Source organism: Psammomys obesus, unplaced genomic scaffold (assembly GCF_907164565.1).
Source record: "Psammomys obesus unplaced genomic scaffold, mPsaObe1.curated_primary_1811, whole genome shotgun sequence".
NCBI lineage: Eukaryota > Metazoa > Chordata > Mammalia > Rodentia > Muridae > Psammomys > Psammomys obesus.
The window spans coordinates 2,637,615-2,658,306 of NW_026596166.1; the positions used below are offsets into that span (position 1 = coordinate 2,637,615).

The 20,692-nt window shown below is 34.5% G+C and overlaps 1 protein-coding gene across 9 annotated transcripts in view; it reads right to left on the reverse strand.

Annotated features, from left to right (window-relative positions):
• Nucleotides 1–20,692, reverse strand: part of Gphn (gephyrin) — a 437,068-nt gene that overhangs the window by 184,625 nt on the left and 231,751 nt on the right. For 5 of the 9 annotated variants that reach the window (XM_055595378.1, XM_055595377.1, XM_055595376.1 and 2 more), the window contains 2 exons: nucleotides 16,680–16,952; nucleotides 7,043–7,177 (listed from right to left, as the gene is read on the reverse strand). In XM_055595378.1, coding sequence (XP_055451353.1) covers nucleotides 7,043–7,177; nucleotides 16,680–16,952 — 408 coding nt within the window. Of the gene's footprint in view, nucleotides 1–7,042; nucleotides 7,178–14,618; nucleotides 14,727–16,679; nucleotides 16,953–20,692 lie in introns of all 9 variants that reach the window. The other 4 variants (XM_055595375.1, XM_055595374.1, XM_055595373.1 and 1 more) reach the window with 2 other exon arrangements.

Below are 20,692 nucleotides of genomic sequence, written 5' to 3' on the forward strand. Positions count from 1 at the left end.
AAACCAAACCAAACCAAACCAAACCAAACCAAACCAAACCAAACCAAACCAAACTAAACCAAACCAAACCAAACCAAACCAAACCAACCAAACAAAAAACAACAAACAAAAAACAAATTAAGCCTTCACTCTTGATTTTGATAAAATGGGTGGTATGAATAAAATACTGTTGTTATATAGCACAGGAGGCTGTTGTCTCAAAAAAAACAAAACAAACAGAAAACAACACAAAAACCCAACTAGCTCATTTTTACAGAGAACATAATTATTACTAGAAAGGGTCAAGAAGCAATTGTAAGCAAGATTATTCGGATCTGTAAGTTTAACAGATACTTTTTTCTCAACTATTATTATTATTGTTGTTGTTTACAATTTATTCACCTTGTATTCTGGCTGTAGACCCCTCCCTTGTCTTCTCCCAGTCCCACCCTCCCTCTATCTTCCTCCCCTCTGTCCCTCCCCTAATCCACTGATAGGGGAGGTCCTCCTTCCCTACTATCCTACCCTAGCCTATCCAGTCTCACCAGGATGGCCTAGAGCCTCTTTCTCTGTGGTCTAGTAAGGCTACCTCACCAGGGGGAGGTGATCAAAGAGCAGGCAACCAAGTTCATGCCAGTGACTGCCTGTGCTCTCCTTACTAGGGAAACCCCATAGAAACTGAGCTACCCATGGTCTACATCTGAGCAGGGGTTCTAGGTCCTCTCATTGCATAGTTCTTGGTTGATTCATCAGTCTCTTCAGGTCCCTGTGGGCCCAGATTTTTTGGCTCTGTTAGTCTCCTTGTGGAGTTCCTGTCCCCTCTAGGTCTTTCTATCTCCCACTTCTTCCATAAGATTCCCTGCACTCTACCCTAAATTTGACCATGAGTCTCAGCATCTGCTTTGATACCCTGCTGGGTAGAGTCTTACAGAGGCCCTCTGTGGAAGGCTCCTGCCCTGTTCCCTGTCTTCTCCTACTTCTGATGTCTATCCTGTTTGCCCTTCTGAATAAGGATTAAGCCACTTCTCTAGGGGCTTCCTTGTTGTTTAGCTTCTTTAGGAGTTTAGATTTTAGTATGTTTATCCTATATTATATAGCTAATATCCACTTATAAGTGAGTATATACCATATGTATGTCTTTCTGCCTCTGGGTTACCTCACTCAGGATGATCTTTTCTAGTTTCATCCATTGCCTGAAAATTTCATGATTTCCTTGTTTTTAATTGTTGCATACTATTCCATTGTGTAGATGTACCACACTTTCTATATCCATTCCTCGGCTGAGGGACATCTAGGTTGTTTCCAGATTCTGGCTATTATGAATAAAGCTGCTATGAATATAGTTCAGCAAATGTCCTTGTTATATGGTTAAGCATCTTTTGAATATATGCCCAGGAGTGGTATAGCTAGATCTTGTGGGAGCACTATTCCTAATTTTCTGAGAAAGCACCAGAGTGATTTCCAAAGTGGTTGTACAAGTTTATATTCCCGCCCAAAATTAATCAAAAGAGATGGGGAGGGACACTTCATTCTCTTCAAAGAAAAAAATCCATCAGAAGAACATCACAATAGTTTTTTTTACAAATGAATAGTAAACCTGTTTATCCAAAGAAAGCTGAAATATTTGCTGCCTCCCCCCTTTTATGTGAAATACCAGCTCACAGCAGAAATCAGAATGTTAGAAAATCTATTTTTGCAACTATGAGCTAGAGACTTTCAAATGCTTCTAAGAGTTTTAAGTTGAGCTGAATGGTCATTTTAACAGAGATGATTTCTTGATAATGATGAAGTATGCCAACACTTGGAAGAATGTATGCCCAAATGACAAATACACATGTTGTTAAATTATTTCCAGGGAAAATATCTGTTCAAACTGCAAGACATACAAATGTATCAGAATATGGAATGGTAACAAAGAGGGTTTTAGATTTTTACATTTCAAAAAAACCTTTATAAAACCATATAATGTAACTTTTGTTTTTTTCTATATATGAAATCATATGGTACTATGCATCTATTTATTACAAAATTATAGTATATAGTTTATAAATGAGTTCTGTTATAATTTTTCAAGCATTTATTTTTGCTTTATTAGAATATTTTTTAGAAACTTTTAATATTACATATATAGGAACCAGAGAAAGAGTTGCAATTTTTTTTCTGCTTTAAATCCATTAAGTAAAATTTCCATCCTTTAAACAAAACCATAAATTTTTGGTGTTATATTTTAAAAATTAACAATTATCAAATATATTGTACTTTTTTCTAACTATGTAGCTGTGTAAGCTAAATTTCTTCTTTTATATTTTCTAGTAAATTATCATCATAATAGACTGAACACACAAGAATTCAAGTCTTCTATTAAGTCAGTAATCCATATTACCTAAAAATGATGGAAAGAATGCCCAACTTTTCATTATGTATAAAGTATCTACATTTGGTTTTGAAAAAGTTTTTTCATAAAAATGAGATTTATATTAAAATGTAAAGGGTTATTTTAATTTTAAAGTTATTATGCAAATAGTACAAAAAGTCTCAAGTTTTAATTTCTAGTACAGTAAATATTGCTGGACAAAAATCCATATAATCAGAATCTATGTGTAGTTTTCTTTAATTTTGAGATCAATAAGGTTAGAGAACTCCTGCATTTGAGCAGTCATGTGAGAATATTCTGTTTAATAACTTCCAAGTGGGTAGAAAAGTATGAATCTAAACACTTTTTTGTTGTTGTTGTTTAGATGCTTTTTAAGAATTTAATTCAGTGGTTTTCAGTCTTCGTGCTGTTTGTTGATTCTACATGTAGACTCCCAAATTTCTATATCATCAATGGAGAAACAAACATTAACTTTTGCTGAAATAATTTCAGACAAAAGCAAATAAAACTGATGTTTAGGAGAACTCTCCGATTTCTTTAGGTTAGTCTCTTAGAAGAGGGAAGGGAACTCCAACCCATCCAAAAAGATTTGACACCAAATTTACCCTACTTACAAGATATGCAGGGATAAAGATAGAGCAGATAGAGTAGATATTAAGGGAATACTAACCAATGACTGGTCCAAACCCTATGGGAAAGTGCCAACCCCTGACACTATGAAGGATACTCTGCTAAGCTTGCAGACAGGAGCCTGGCAGAGTCGTCTCTACCCAGCAGCACCTCAAAACAGATGCTCAGACTCACAGCCAAACCTTGTGCAATGTGTAGGGAGTCTTGTGGAAAAATGGGAGGAAAGAGAAAAGGACCTGGAAGTGACAGTAACTCCACGAGAAAACCAATGAGCCAACTAACCAGGTCCCAGAGGGGCCTGCTGAGACTGAAGCATCAACCAAGGACCATGCATGAATTGGACTTAGGCCTTCTACAAAGAGTAGCAGATGGGCAGCTTAGGCTTCAGGTGGGTCCTCTAGTAAATGAAGTAGGGACTGCATTGAATGCAGACTCAATTGCTAGCTTTCTGATCACTTCCCCCTGATAGGACTGCCTTGCTGGGCCGTAGGGGAAGAGGACATGCTCAGTCCTGATGCTGAGCTGGGGTAGATAGAAAAGGGAGTTCCCCTTTTCTAAGGAATAAGCAAAGGAAAAGGTGAAAAGGAGGGAGGATGAGACTGGGAGGGGAGGAGGGATAGGGCTACAACCAGGATGTAAAGTGATTTAAAAAAAAATAAGTAAGTTAAAATAAAAAATGAAAAAAAATTAGAACATAATTTCTCAGCATCAGTCTTGATTTAGACTAGCATTACAGCAAGTAAATGAAATTAAATAGACTTCTGATTCTTAGGTTTTTTTAGTTAACTAGCTATGTCACATAATCAACTCTTATTCAAAAAAATAATGGCAATATGGAAGAAGTTGTAAAAAAATTAATATTACCAAGAAAAATTTCACAGGAAATTATATATGGTAATGGATCAATATTTTAATTTCCATAGGTTAACAAAATAATTCTGCCTCTCAGATTCATATACTGAAGGCCCTGAGTAATACAAATTCTATTTATTTATATTTCTGGAGTGTGTTTATATATGTGTTATGTATTCCATGTGTGTGTGGGTGCATGTAGGTACACATATACATAGAGCTTGGAGGTTTATGTTAGATGTCTTTGATCAATTTTCACCTTATATAGAGATAGGAGTGCTCACTTGAACCCAGAGCTCACAGACTCAGCTAGTCTAGCCTGCCAGCCTACTCTGGAGATCCCGATGTCTGTTTCCTGTAGGCCAGAATTATAGGTGGGCTGCCATACTCTTTGGGGTTTTATGTGGGTGCTAGGAATCAGAACTTTGGTCCTAATGATTGCAAGAAAAGCACTCTACTCACTGAGCCATCTCCCAGGTTGACTAAGATTACTTTGCTCAAATAACAGAAACCTAAAAGATGTCCTACTTCTTCATTTTGCTTGAATGTAAGATCAGAAATTAATATATTAAAGGAATATGGCTTTCTTAAAAAGATTTCAAGTATATTCTTTTAAACAACTACATAAACTTTATTAAATTAGATATCCAATAGTGTTTCCTTTTTATTTCTAAATATAACAAAAAAAATCCTGATAACTTTATTTACAAATTCCTTTTCCTTGTGCCTATCATAAAATTCTCTTCTAATTTTTATAGCACAAGGGAATATGTGGCTACAATCTACATAACCTTGTAAAATGTTAAAATTCAGATGCTTAGAAAAGATAACAAAATCAGTCTTTAAAATATTCTCTATTTTATCAATATTTAAAAAAAATTTGAGGGCACTAAAAATTTGGATTTCCCCCTTTTTTATTCTTGTTATTATTTTCTATTTCAAGCTTTTTTTGTTTGTTTGTTTGTTTGTTTGTTTGTTTTGGTTTCTACAGATTTTGCTGTTTGTCATACCTGAAATTGAGCACTGAGCTTAGTTGTAAAGCATGTTCATTTAAAAGAAGTTCTCTGCTACAGACTTATTCTTTCATTAAACCTGTTTTGGAATACCAACTTCATGGCAGAACTTGAGTGCTCTATAAACTGCATTCCTTCCTTCCTATTTTCCTTCCTTCCTTCCTTTCCCTACTTTCAAGATAGTGTTTCTCTGTGCAGCCTTGGCTGTCCTGGAATCGCTTTATAGACCAGGCTGGCCTCGAACTCACAGAGATCTGCCTGCCTCTGCCTCTCCGAGTGCTGGAATCACAGGCGTGCATCACCACACCCAGCTGCATACATTTCTTTAGAATCAATTTACCATTTCATTTCCTGGACTTACGCACTATTTTATTCATGGCAATAAAAGGCAAAAAGCGCCAATTTGTTAAAATGTTTGTACTTCCACAAAGCAAAAGGAGTGGCATTCATTCCAGTAAGAATTAATAATGAAATAATATCTGCTATAAAAATATTTCCTGATGAAAATAAAATATTAAATTATTCCACCAACTAAATATTTGCTGGAGAAAATTTATTCCATGAACAACTGTTATCTTTTAATATTTGACTGTCATCACTGGATTGAGAAGAGTGAAGAACAACTGCAACAAAACCAACACAGTATATTTTACACAGAGAATTCTTCTTTCGATAGACGGAGGAACCTAAAGGATCAAAACACAATCAAAGATATAACATGCAATACATACACATACATGCATGTGTGCGCGTACACACATGAAAGTGTCACATGATTCATACTGTCATTACTTACAGAAAGGAGTGCTCACATGTACATGGACAGAAAGAGTATCATTTTAGATATTACTCAGAATTAAAACTTACAGAAACAAACAACTAAAACCCCAATAAAATCATTAGGTTTCATCCAGTGCCACTTTTATTTATCTTTTTTTAAGATGGCATTGCTATGTAGCCTATATTGGTCTTGAACAAAATCCTCCTTCCTTAGCATCTTTAGTTTGGATCACAGATGTGTACTGCCATAGCTCTGTGGCTGGTACTCAAGCAGCACTAACATATATTTTATGTCTAGAATATTTTCACAGTTTTTCTTCTTTGAATTTCCTCAACTTTTAAGTGATAAAATTATTATTATTTATTTTGACATTTATCTAAATACAATAATATATAAATATAAAATAACATCACTAAGATTGTCCTGAGTATTCCATTATCTGTCATATAACATAAAACAAACTTCATAAATAACATCAATAATTTTGAGATAATTTCTAGTCAAACAAAATTATAACTCACAACTTGGAATTGAGGGAGACAGATATACTTGATTTTAAATCTGATAATGGAGAAAAAAGCAGTTTGAAAATTGTCAGGTTCTTAGAATAAATTTAGTATACAACTTGATATCTAATACAATGTTTGATTAAATAAAAGAGCAATCTTTTGATAACAATATTGGTTTCTTCATAAATGGAACTTGAAGGAACGAGTGAGTCATTTATCAATAAACGAGATTTTTAAGAAGGTAGACATAACAGTACTTAAGCTTGTTGATTACTTTATAATACACATACAATAGTCAGTAAACAGTGTCCAATATCCCTCCAACACAATTCAGAGACAAACTGTAAAAAATAAAAACTGAGAAACTCCCTCCCTCTCCCATAGGTTGGCATTAAAACTTTCTTTCTAACAAATTTAGTTTTGTTTTCAAATAATAGGCAGCAACATTCCAAGTTGAGTCTGTTTAAAAAAAATAATTTGGAATGATACCAAAGCAGTTAGGTACCCAAGCCTTAGTGTTCTTTTTTTTTTTTTTTGTTATTTAAAAATCCCCTTTGTCATAATATTTTGTCAATATTGCTGATTATTGGCCAAAAATACATTCATCCTCAGAATAGCTTTTTACACCTGTACTGATAAGTTTCCTAAAAAATAACAGGTCTACTACAAAGAACAGGAGTTAGAGACTAAGTGCTATCTTTACCTGTGATGCAGGAGTAGCCATATTGTATGAAATATCTACTCTCCAAATAATATATGCAACAGCTGCTGGTAGCTATTATGTACTCCATTTACTTTAACCAATATTTTGCATGCAATCCAACCTTGACTAGCAGGGGGAACATCTGTTAGTTTTCTCAGAATTCATAGTAGAGAAGCATAAGATGCAAGGGCCTGTACTTACTTTTGGTGTTGGACAAGAAGCTGTAGAGAGGCGAGATGTAGCCTGAGCACGGGGTGATTCTGAAGGAGTAGTGCTAAGGGAGGCTGTGTCTCGTGGGAGCACCTGAACACCACGAGAAATGATGGAGTCTGGAATCTAAACAAGAATGACTATAGTTTAACATTATGAAAAGGCCAAGAGCAGTCAGTACCTACATCTTGTTGTTGTCAATCTTTGCTGTTGAACTCTCATTACTGTTGAACACAGCTGGTGTGCCACTTATTATATGTAAGCAGATGTAATATTTGATTCAGACATTATTACATTTAGAGGTTTTTTTTCTGATGAATGAAATATCATGAAACACGTTAGTGAGTAGTCTAGCATTGTGGTTAGGAGGAAATATAAGTCATGCAATAACTAGCTCTGCCACTTAGTAGTTTGAATTCTTGAGCAAGAAACTCCTAGATTTGTAGTATTTTATGTCTCAACATTTTACCCTCTCTGCTTCTAACTGGCCTTTGTGGACATCATCGACTGTTTTGTGCTCCTTCATTTCTAGCTGGGTTCTAGTCAAGGTGAGACCAATGATTAGAGAATGAGGTTTTGTATTTATGTCCCTCACTTCACCTCTAGCCAAGTTCATCAGAGGTTAGATGTGCCTCTCAAGCACAAGGCATAGTTCTGCTCATGTATATGTAGCTCTTTCTCTGTATGGCAATAGAGTTCTTAGAATTCTCAGGATTTTTTTTTTAAAGCAAAATTCAAAGAGGAGTAGCAGGATATTTTTGTTTTGTTTTGATTGGTTACTAATTCCATAGGAATCCATATTGCCTTCCTGATTTCTCTAAATTCAGTCCAAACATATTTGCCTTTATTAAAAAAAAAAATCTCAATTATTTATTTAAGGGTGCAATCTCACTTCTGCTAGGACCCTAATAAGTATATCATTTTCAGCAAGGTATCTTTTTTATCAGAAATTTGAGAATAATTATAGCATCTGGCTTCCTGTATTATTTTGATGATTAAATATGATAATGTCCATAAATTACTTAGCAGTTTGAAACAGTAAATATTTAATAAATGTTGGCTATTAGGTTATATCCATTGAGAAGACTGATATGATTATCACTATTCCAAAATATATAATCAAAGTAAGAAATAATAGAGGTAATCTTAAATACAAGTTTTTTTTTTTTTTTTTTTTTATCAAATTTATCACTTCATGTGGAGGAATTTTAATCCAGCAATGTGACTGCTCTGGAAAGAGATCACCTCCAAAGACCTAGGTCTATGTGATTTGGCTAGAAATACAGACATGTTCTGGATTACAGTATGATCTGGGTAGAATACAGACCTGCCCTTAGTATACACATTTAATCCCAAACAATGAAGGTAAGGTTAGTTTATAGAAGGAAGCAGCAATGTTTGAAAGTGACATCTAATTGAGAGAAAGATAAAGTGATGAATTAGAGAAAGATTTGACAGAATACATTTGACAAAAAAAAAAAAAAAAAAAAAGACAGAGATAGACATACCCAATTCTCATGACAACAGGACAGAAAAGAAAGGTTACTAAAGAGCAGCTTAGGTAGAGAGAGATGAAAGCATTCATTTGCATAGAAAATGAACCACTCACTAAAGAAGAAAAAAAAGTAGGTCAAGACAGAAATTAAAAAAAAGAATTAAAAACTTAAAATTGAAGAAAATGAAACCACAACATAACCAAACCAATAGGATACAGTGAAGGTGGTTCTAAGAGGCAAATTCATACAATTAAGTGCCTATATAAAACAAAACAAAACAAAACTGGAGAGCTCTTTTAGCAACTTAGCAGCACATCTGGAAACTCAAATAATAAAAATGATAAATAACACTGAAAAAGTGGAGATGGAAAGATATAATCAAATTCTGAGCTAAAATCAATAAAATTGAAACAAACAAACAAACACAAAAGGTTGGTTCTTTGAGAAAATCAAGACAGTTGATAAACCCTTAGCTAAGTTAACTAAAAGATGAAGACAGATTTTCAACAAATGGTGTTGGTCAACCTGTATAGCTGAAGAATGAAAATAGATTTATATTGATCACTCAGAAGAAAAGTCTATTCAAAATAGATCAAGGACCTCAACATAAGATCAGATACACTGAATCTCATAAAAGAGAAAGTAGGGAATAGTGTTGAACTCATTGGCATAGGAAAAGACTTTCTGAACAGAACATCAATAGTACAGGCACTAAGATCAACAATTAATAAATGGGACCTCATGAAACTGAAAAGCTTCATAAGTGATACCATCATTCAAATAAGGCAGCAAGCTATACATTGAGAAAAGATCTTTACAAAATCCATGTCTAAAAGAGGGCTAATATCTGGTAATATTTAAAATATACAAAGAACTAAATAAGCAAACAATAAAACAATCCCCTCCAAAAACAACTCAACATCAAGAAAACAAATAATCCAAATCAAGTGGGGGTATAGACTAAAGAGAGTATTCTCAAAAGAGAAAACACAAATGTTCCAGAAGCACTTAAAGAAATGTTCAACTTCCTGAGTAATCAGAAAAATGAAAATCAAAACTACTTTAAGATTTCATCTTATACCAGTTAGAGTGGCCAACATCACTAAAACAAATGACAACTTCTGCTGGAGAGGATGTGGAAAAAGGCAAGCATTCATCTATTGCTGGTGGGAGTGCATACATGTACAGCCACTGTGGAAATCAGTGTGGCAAGTTTCATCAAGCTGGGAATAGATTTGCCTTTCAATTCATCTATACTGCTCTTGGGCATATATACACAAAGGACTTCATATCGTACTACTTAGACATTTGTTCAGTCCATTGTTGCTCTATTCATAACAGTCAGAGTTTAGAAAAAGACTGTATGTCTGTCTATGGATGAATAGATAAAAAAATGTGGTTCATTCACACAATGGAATATTGCTCAGCTGTTAAAAAGAATGAAACTATGAAATCTGCAAGTAAATAGATGGAACTAGAAAAAAGCCACTTGAGTGAAGTAGCTCAGACCCCAAAGGACAAGTATGGTATGTATACACTTATATATAGATGTTATATTTTCAATAAGCAGGCTACACTCTGTATCACACTGAAATTACGCATAAAGTAAGGGAATAGAAGAGAGGGTTGGAGTACCCTAGGAAGGGGAAATAGAATAGATAGTTGTGGATGGATGGGAGGGGGTACTTGAATGGAGGATAAACAGAGAGGAAGAGGAAAGAGGGGTGTTGAAAGAGGGAATAAGGAGTGGAACAGGTAAAACTAGGGCCATTTGAGGGTATGGAAATCTAATACAGTAGAAACTTCCTAAAATATATATAAATATGAAGCGGCTCTAAAAGGAATTGACAAATAACAGGTAAGATGGTGCCTCAACTGGACATCGCTCATCACCAAATGAAGTTTCTACTTTCTGGAATAGGTTACATCTAATCCAGTTATTGGCCAGAGGGTCCCCATAGGAACCCCAAACAATCCCAATTATTGACAAGATTATTGGTTGCTCTCCATAAATTCTCTAAGACCCTACTGCTGAAGATAACACCTATACAACTCACTGAACGAGGAAAGGTATAATTTGTCCCTACCTAAAGCCTTCACTTAGTACTGAGTATTGGTCTTGTGGTCCAGAGTACTGGAAAGTACTCTGCACACTACCAAAGGAGAAAGGTAAACATCAACTCAGCTACAAACTCTTCCTTCCATCTATAAAAGTAAACCTGTCTGTAAGATGCGCTAGTACAATAGTGGCACAATGTCTGTGGGACCAATCAACCAATATCTGACTTAATTTAAGGCCCATCCCATGAGATGGAATCCATCCCCTACACTGTTCAAGTGGCCATGAACCTGGGACTAGATATGCCAGACACCTAGAGGAAATAAAATACGACTATTCTACAACAGGAACATTGCAAAAAATGACTCCTAATGATTATATCCATAGGTTATATCCATAGGTCAGTGTCTCCTGGCCATCATCAGGGAAGCCTGCTGCACTAGATGGGAACTAATTAGATACTTAACAATTAGATAATATGCAGAGAGACCTTGGAATACTCAGACCCGAATGGGTTATCTCCAACAAAGACAACCCTTAAATACTTAGGGAACACTGTAGAAAAGCAGGAGGAAAGACTGAAGCCAAAGGGAGTGGTGGTCAACAAGGAAACACTGCCTGATGGAGGCACGCACGAACTGACAGAGACTGTGGCAGCACGACAGGGTCTGCATAGGTCTAGGCCTGATGGGTCTAGTGCTGAAAGGGGAAGTAGATACAAGGCCACAAGATACAAGATAGCTTTGTGTTAGGGAACACAAAGCTATCTCCAATTGATATTCACTTGCAAATTAATTTTTTCCAATGGAGTTGTACTAATTATATAAAGCACCTTTTAGGCTAGGCCACATGCCCAGAAGTAGATTGTCAACACAAATAAACTTCATGGTATTTTTGGAGGTTCTTTGTCTTATAATGCTTTGTCAGGGCTTTTTCCCAACCTTTACAGGTCCTTTGCATATATATTATGGTTTCTAGTTTTGTGTTTTTATGGGATTTCTGTGTGTGTTTCTGCATCTGTATGTGTTTCTTTTATTTTTTTTTAAAGATTTATTTATTTATTATGTACACAATGTTCTGCACACCTGCATGCCAGAAGAGGCCACCAGATCTTGTAATAGATGGTTATGAGCCAACATGTGGTTGCTGGGAATTGAACTCAGGACCTTTGGAAGAGCAACCAGTGCTCTTAACCTCTGAGCCATCTCTCCAGCCCCCTGTATGTGTTTCTTGAACTTTTTCTTTGGTTCTGTTTGTTTTGTCCTATTCTACTTAGTTTGTCTTTATGTTATTTAATTAATTATATTATTAATATTGCTTTAAATGCCTGTTTGTATCCTAATGAGAAATAAACAAACATTACAAAAAATCATACTCTTTGCTTAACTCCTTTTCTTTTTCTATTCATGTTTCCAACAGACGATATTCCTCTTTAATCTACACTCCTCTATCTAAATTATATGAAAATTATTCCCTCATAACAATGGTTTCCTTGATGGCCTTTCCACATATTTATTTTTCTGTCCTGATATATGTATTTATTTTTGTGTACATGTACTATAAGATTCATGGGATAGCAGAGAGGCATTATCATTGTTTTGAACTTCTCCAGAAGATTTAATTTTCATTAATGAGATGAAATTTCTTCTTATATATCTCCGAGGAGATTTTTCTCTTTTGTCTTAAAATCATAGTTTATTTGTCCTTATAAATTTGACTGTCAAGCCTATCAGTTATTTATTTTTTTTCCAGTATATATCACAAGTTGTCATCTTTGGGTAAAGTGTAGAAGAACAGGCTATATTTTCTTTTTGTTCTTCCTCTATTTACTATTCCTTTCATGCTATCCTTTTGAATCAGTTTTGCCTCCCAAGTATGAAACTTCATGGAATCCTACTAGATATACTCTAGTCAATAAAATACATAGTTAAATAATAACTGTGTTATGATGAAATTGAAATGGTGATTATATTAAGCCAACCTACTCAAACTATATGAGGGGAATGTCTGCTGTATAGTATTAGAAAGAGGGTGGGAAATGCTTACTAGGTAGGTAGTCTGAAAGTTAGGAAGTGAATAGTAATCAGATTACTGGTAACTGCTGAAGAGTCAGCATATTCATTGATCAAATTTCTCTTTTTGATGATAAGAACAGAAGAAAGTAAAATAGTAACAAGTACAATTCTAGCTAGGTTTCAAATTCTTTATGGCCTGAAACCAATCTATTTGTACTGTATTAAGAAGTGCTAAGAATATTAAATACCTTCCTTTTCTTTTATTGACTGTGAACCTTACTTACTCTTTCCTTTGGAGGCAAGGTATAAGGAATAAGAGCATCTAATGCTCTTATTCATCATTTAGCAAAGCAATAAAAATGAACTCTACCTAAAAGCTAAATACTTGTTAAAATAATTAATACTGCTATTACTAACAAATGAGTTTTAAATCCCAGCAAATAAATTAGTTCCTGGATCCTAAAAATGAAGACATCCACTTACAGCCTTTTGAAGCTATTTTCAAAATAGTTCCTCTAGAAAATTAGACCACAATAATTTACATCAATTGTATGTGATGATTATCTTCTTTCATATGCACCTCAAATGGTAGCAGATAGGCAAATTCTTGGGAGAACTGAAAATAAATGTTATTCAAATAATTCTTAAGAAATTATATTTTATTATCCTTTTAAAACTTACTGTCATTACTTTTCATGTGTATATGTTTGTGTCTATTTGTAGATACTGAATATGAGGTCAAATGACAACAGAGGCCAGAGGACTTCGGCTGGAGTTAAAGGCTGTTGTGAATTACCTAACATTGGCACTAGGAATCAAACTCAGGTTCTCTGAAAGGACAGCGTATGCCCTTAACTGCTGATTCATTTCTACAGCCCTCAAATAATTTTTGAGGATATGATATTATTAGAATACTGTAAGTTATAATATGGTTTATAAATGCAGAATCTTGAAATGATTTTATTTCAAAAGCTCAGAATGTTTTATATATATATTATATATAACATCTATATAATTGTTATAACAGCATTATAGTATATAAACACAAAAAAGACATGCTTTAAATCTGGCACCTTCACTCATTCACTAATATTTCACTAACATTCCCTAATATTTATATTAACCACAATTTAAATTTGCTATGAGTCTTTTGACTAACCCAAGTTTATTTTTATCAGATATGCCTCATGGAATAGAATTTTGTTAATTAAACATTTGATAGTGTTATCTTCTATAAGACTGGTTATGCTAAGTTTTTGGGTTTGCCCCCAAATTATATGTTTATAATTCTGAAGTCTCATCTGATAAATTAGTTTCTTTTTCTTTTTTTCCCTTTCACTTCATATATACAGAATGGATGGAAACATTTTTTTTCTATCCATGGTCTAAATTACTGTCAAATGATTTATATTTAATAATTTAAATTTTACATCTAACTTTCTCATGAGTAAAAAAAGAATCTGTGTTTTTACATGTTCACTTCTAAAGATTAATGATCACAGAATTTGCAGAATAAGATGTCAGCACTTGCAGTGAAAACACAGTGAAGGAAAACAAAATGAGATGAAAGTTCATGAAAAAACCAAAACTATTATAAATTAAATATTCGCTTGATCAAACTTTTCAGATGTAAGATACAATATACTCCCTCTAAGAGTCCATCTAAATTAAGCTAGGTAATGTATTTACAGGGTATTCAATAAAACCGTTAAAACAAACAAACAAACAAACAAACAAACAAACCAATCAACCAACCAACCAACCAACCAAACACCCAGACTTTCAGGGCAATGAATTTCTTGATTATAAAATTTTAATGATTGTGGAGTAATTTAGGCATAAAGGATACAATTAAATTTCTTGATGGGTATACTCAATGACCGTGAAGATCTTTCACAATAAAATGACTCATCTTTCATATGTTACTGGCCACCTCCAAATAAAGGAAATATGATATATATATTTCCAAAATCATTATTCAAAATGCATTGTCTTACCCGTTCATCTGCACTGCCTGTTGGATGATGGGAATAACTGATGAGACCAGGGATAGGCTGCCCATGATGTGCCATGAAAACAGCAGGACTGGTGTAGAATGGATGCTTCTAATGTATAACACATAACAATTATGAATACAATGAGAGCAAAACATGAAACTACATAAGCAAAATGACTTAAAAGAAAAAAGTGAAAACAAATGGAACAATGAAGTGCCAAAAATTTTAAATTCAAAGTGACAAAATCAGCTTTGATTTTATATGTTGTAAGTATTTTTTTCCTTTACAACCAAAATTGATGGTCTTTTTTACCCTTAAGATAAAAAAGAAAGAACACATAATGATTTTAAAATATACCTATTTTGTTAATTGGTGCCACTACCTAATTGCATGTTTAGGATTTAACAGATTATTTAACGACCTACAAACAGAATCAGGTAGTGTTCAATGAAAGAACCATCTATTTATTACCTAACATACTTGATAAGGATTTCTATTTGATGCTAGTCTATTTATTTTTAATAAGGAATTCAGAACTAAGCCTTATGAAAAATCTCTAAGCCCGATGGGCATCTCAGGCTTCATGTTGGTCCACTAGTTAGTGTAGGGGGGAATATCTCTGACACGAACTATGTTGCCTGCCTTTTGATCAATTCTCCCTGATGGAACTTCCCTACCAGGCCACAGGGAATATACTACATTCTAAAAATATTAAAACAAAGCAGCTGATTTTTACTAGGTGTAAATAATATTAGTCATGTTCTGTGACATTAAAATAACCAAATTTACTCAAATAGCTCATGTTAAACTATTTTTATTTCTAAATTAAGCTGAAGAAAATTTATAAACTTTGGTGTCATCTTAATATTTAAATTACTTTATTAAAAGGAAAATATATTAATTACTTCTCTATACCACTAGGATAATTTGTGTATGGCAATATTTGAGTCAATATTTAGTTGAGAAAATTCAAAAGCCTCTTAAAATACCTGTCTTTAAAATTTTTAGTGGAAGGTAATCATCTTGTTGCCTTGGCCTTTATGGATTTCTGTACCTTCATACCAGACAACGTTTTTTAAAATCAATTAATTTATTTACTAAATTTTATTCACTTTGTATCCCTGCTTCCTCGTCTCCTCCTAGTCCCATCCACCTCCCTCTTCTCCCTCTATACCCTTTTCCCCAGTCCTCTGATAGGGGAGGACTGCCTCATCTTCTATCTGACCTTAGCCTATCAGGTCTCATCAAGGATGGCTGCATCATTTTCCTTTGTGGTCTGGCAAGGCTGCACCCCTAGGGGGAGGTGGTCAATGAGCCAGTCACTGAGTTCATGTCAGAGACAGTCCCTGTTCCCCTTACTAGGAAACCCACTTGAAATCTGAACAGCCTATGGGCTTCCTCTGGGCAGGGTGTCTAGGTCCTGTCCATGTACCATCCGTGGTTGATGTATTGGTCTCTGCAGGACCCCGTAGGCCTGTTTTTTTTTTTTTTTTTTTTTTTTTGGCTTTGTTGAGTTCCTGTCCCTTCCAGGTCTTTCTATCTTCTTCTTCTTCCATTGTGTTTCCATTACTCTGCCCAAAGTTTGCCTATGAGTCTCAGTGTGGTTGATACCTTTAATCCCAGCACTTGTAAAGACAAAGGCAGACTGAACTCAGACAAAAAATTTTAAATTACTCTTTTCCAACTAATTTCAAGAGTCGTCTTAAGTCTTTTAACTTTTGTTTTCTGTTTCTTTAAAAATCTGTGAAGTTCTGATGTTCTCAATACACAATCATTGTATATTTAATAAAAATGGCAACTTAAAAAAGTTCTTAAATGTCACATTATACAATTTATCATTGTAGCTATAGCCTTCTTAGGTAATGGGATATCCTTAGTGCCTTAGAGTACAAACTAACTTCAGTGCTTACAAAGAATCTGTACCAGGACTGAGACAGTGATAGAATCTAATGGATATTCCAGTTCCTTCTCAAGAAGTATTAAATTTACGGGAGGACGGGATGGAGAGAGGGATGAAATCAGTTATGTATCCATGGGTGTTGTTTTTCACAGCAGACTTACCTTTGCAGCAATAGCTGCTGCAGTTATATGTGATGAGGAACTATCTTCTGTTGAAGCTACACCACTGTCTTTTTTTTCTTCTTCCTCTTCTTCACACTGAACCCCTTTGTCTTCTGTCTGTTTATGGGGGCTAGTTGTAGGAGGTGGAGAAAGAGGAGGTGGTGGGGAAGGTAAATCTTCAAGTTCATCATGCACCTCCTTTACTTTTACAATGGCATCACGTAAAAGGTCAATGGCATGAGGTAGAGCTGGCAGTATGAACTGAAAGCATTCCTGCCCAGAGACAAAAAGAAATAAAAGTTAGGCTTTTAAACAGAAATATAAAGTGGTGGCAGTAAAATTGATTCTTAATTTTGGACTTGTATTTCCATCCACCTCAAGAATAAGTCATATTCAACACATCTTTTTAATGTGAAATATGAAACAACCACAGTATATAGTATTCTCCATATGTTAAAGATTATGGTCCCTAGATGAATGCACACTATACTTTTAAGTTACAATTTTGATACTTTAGATTTAGTTATAGTTTTTAAAAAAACGGATGAGAAAGGCATTACCACTTTCAAATTTTTTGCTAGAGCAAGATTTGGATCTAACAAACCACATTAAGGACCAGATTTTTTTTGCTAAGAAAACATCCTATTACCATGAAGTATGACTAGTATAGCCATCACAAAACACTATGCAGTAAGTAAAGATAGAAATAAAGTTGTAAAGAGTTGTGAATAGAAATCACTATAATCTTTTCTTCACGTGCCATTACTACCTATAATGCATCCCTAAAAGACAATAGACAAGGACTTATAACCAGAATATATAGCTAATTATGTCTGGAAAATAGATGGAAGTCTTTCTCTTTTACATTATGGCAACAGCTTAATAAAGTCTAAGAGGTAAAGAAATATCTTTAAAAAAAATTAGGAGCATTAATGGCATACCTTGAGGATGCTTAATCTTTTGATAATCTTTCTATGGCTCAATTGTTTTAAAACAATATATAGTAGACAGGAAGTGGTGGTGCATGCCTTTAATCCCAGGGAGGCAGAGGCAGGCAGACCTCTGTGAGGTTGAGACTAGCCTGGTCTACAGAGCTAGTTCCAAGACAACCAAGGCTACATATAGAAACCCTGTCCAAACAAATGAAAAGCAGTATATAGTGAATAATGCTATCTTGATGAAACAGAGGTTAGATTTTTGTTGTTGTTCATCTTCTAGGAGGCTATCTCCAGATATTAGAATGTCACATCTGGTAAAATATTTTTATTTGCTGGGGATCTTTGACTGTCATATACCCTGAAAACTATTGATACAAAAGGCTAAGGTTGGCATTCCTCAACAGCAATTAACTGTATGTATATTGCTATATTGCTATACATCTAGAAAATGTGCATGAGTCAAAGTGAGAAAAGACAACGAAAATTCTTTGGTAGGTAACTCTTATGTACTGCCTTATGAAATTTTCTCTTCATAATTTTAGCCCACGTCACCTCCACGTGCAAATAATGAACTCACTTTCAATGAGTTCTGTGAATCTAGTGAATTACTATGTATTTTTATGACTCACTTGAAGTTTAAATTATTACTAGTAAGGCTCATTTTTTGTAATGTTCCAACTTTGCAGGTAGCTGAAGAAGATGAAAACAAATACTTCTTATGTTTGAACTACATGATCTTCGTAGAGCCTGTGATCTGCCAGCATAACCTATACCTCTGTACTGTGTCTCTGCTATATATATAATATATGTAAATATATATATTTAACTCATGAGCAATGTTCAGTGGCATGACTTCATGTTCAGGAAGAAAAGCTATGAAAACTGACCCACAGAAGACATGGATGCATGGGGCATATTGAAATCATTCTGGGGATTTAAAGATGTGTGTGTATACTAAAGTAAAATATATCAATGTCCACCTGAAGAACTTTCTCCTAGTATTAGAAATGAATGGGGATCACATCACAAGTTTGGATGCTTAAATTAGCTACATGGGCCAAGAGGTAAGTGGGTATTAAATAGCTACAGCAAAGAATGATGGGATGGGCTAACACATATTCATCTTCCTCCCTCAGGGGCATAAAATGTCAACAATAACTGTTCTCTCTGCCAAAGATTAAGTTAGAAACCACAGAACCCTATGAGAAAGGGGAAGCTCTATATACAAACGTCAAATTAAGACTGATATTGGTAACTCCTAAGGATACAAACAGGTTTTAGTATTTTTCTTTCTTTTTAAATTTTTTCAAAATAAATTACAGCTTATTCACTTTGTATCTCACCTGTAGCCCCCTCCCTCATCCCCTGCTAGGTTTTAGCATTTTTCATTCTAGGAATAATACAGTGGATAATGGAATAAACACTTCAAACTTTCGTCTTTCTCTTCATAGGGAAAAAGGTATGAAGGGCTCTTATATGCTTTCATAAGTGTCTCATCACAGACCTGGTTGGATTTGTTTACTTCTCTAGGAAAGGGGCATGTGGAAAAAAATCATAACTAACTGTTTTTCATTCCAAATGTACCCTTTTCCTCATGACATCTACACTTTTTTTTTTTTTTTCAATCTGACACAGTGGCCATAGCAAGGTGGGTGCCAGAACAGAAGACAATTTCTAAGAACCAACATGTTAAATATATCTTTAATCTTTTTGGGCATATCAGAATTTGCAATGTTTGCTCTTGCCCTTACCACATCTGGACAGGTTAGACTTGACAGCAGATGCTATTATATCACCTAACTGGAGAGACAGTTGACCAGTTCTTTATCTTGTAACCCGCCATACGAGCAGGAGTGGACTGAGTGGGAGGTGCTATCTGGCATGCTTCACCTATGCCATGCAAGCCCCACCTGATTGAGGATAGATACATACGTAGCTAAATATAAAGCCATGACTTCCTTAAAACTTTCCTATTTAAAAAATGATTATGCAGTTCTTGAACAAGAATTTTGTAGATGGCAATATGCTGTTGCAATATTAAGGGTTAGACCAATACTAACAATGGTAATGTGAACCTGAATAGTGATTGAACTTTAAGTCTCTACAAAGATGTAAAACTTTGGGTGGGTATACATGAAAGAAAAAGGAATAAAATGAAAGAAGAAGCCAAAGGTAGAGGAATTAAAGAAATAAATTATTTAATGAAGGAAACAATTTTATATGAAGTATCAGAAGAGGCTCAAAACAAGATAGGTAATCTTTACTATCACAAGTATAGTGAACACTTGAAATATTAAAGCTATATAGTGCTGATACCAATATTTGGAAATTGATAAGCCTGGAAACCTGAGTTCCATCATTCTAGAAGACATTTGGTTATATGATATGATGATGGAGCAGCTAACTATCACTCCAGTAATTCAGTGTCCTATTTTAATCTAATATCCTTGAAGTTTATTTTTTCAGTTGTACTATTTCTACATTTAGATATGCTGTAATATTGGCACTGTTATTACTATAGCAGTACTGATGTTGTTGGCCAAATATATTTGGAAAGCAAATTAAAGCCTCAAACTATAACAGTAACAGAAAATGATGGCCAACAAAGAATTGAAAATTGTTTCAGCTAATTTCTTTTATACATTAGTACATGAATGTATCACATAGTACAAACAACAGATCAACGTAAGAAATTAGTAAATAACAATTAAACTATGAAAACGCACATAATATGTAGATTACTTGTTTCTCTAAATCTAAAAACATTTCTGTTGCTGCTTGTAAAGCAGGCATATTCTCCCTGATAATATTCCTGCATTAAGTGATATAAATGTTAGAATAAATATAACTCTTCGAGTAATGTTAAAGTTTGGTAAAAGGCCTTAGCCAAACGCCAGAATATACTGTACCATATGTAGTACAGTATTATCACACAGAAAGAGTCTAGCCTTGCCTTTAGCTACTAGAAGGGGAGACTGTCATGCCTGAGATTGTCCTTTGCTACAAGATCGCTTAAGAATGTCAATTACTATGCAGGTTTGGGCATACTTTGGTATTGCTTTGCCTCTGAAAGAT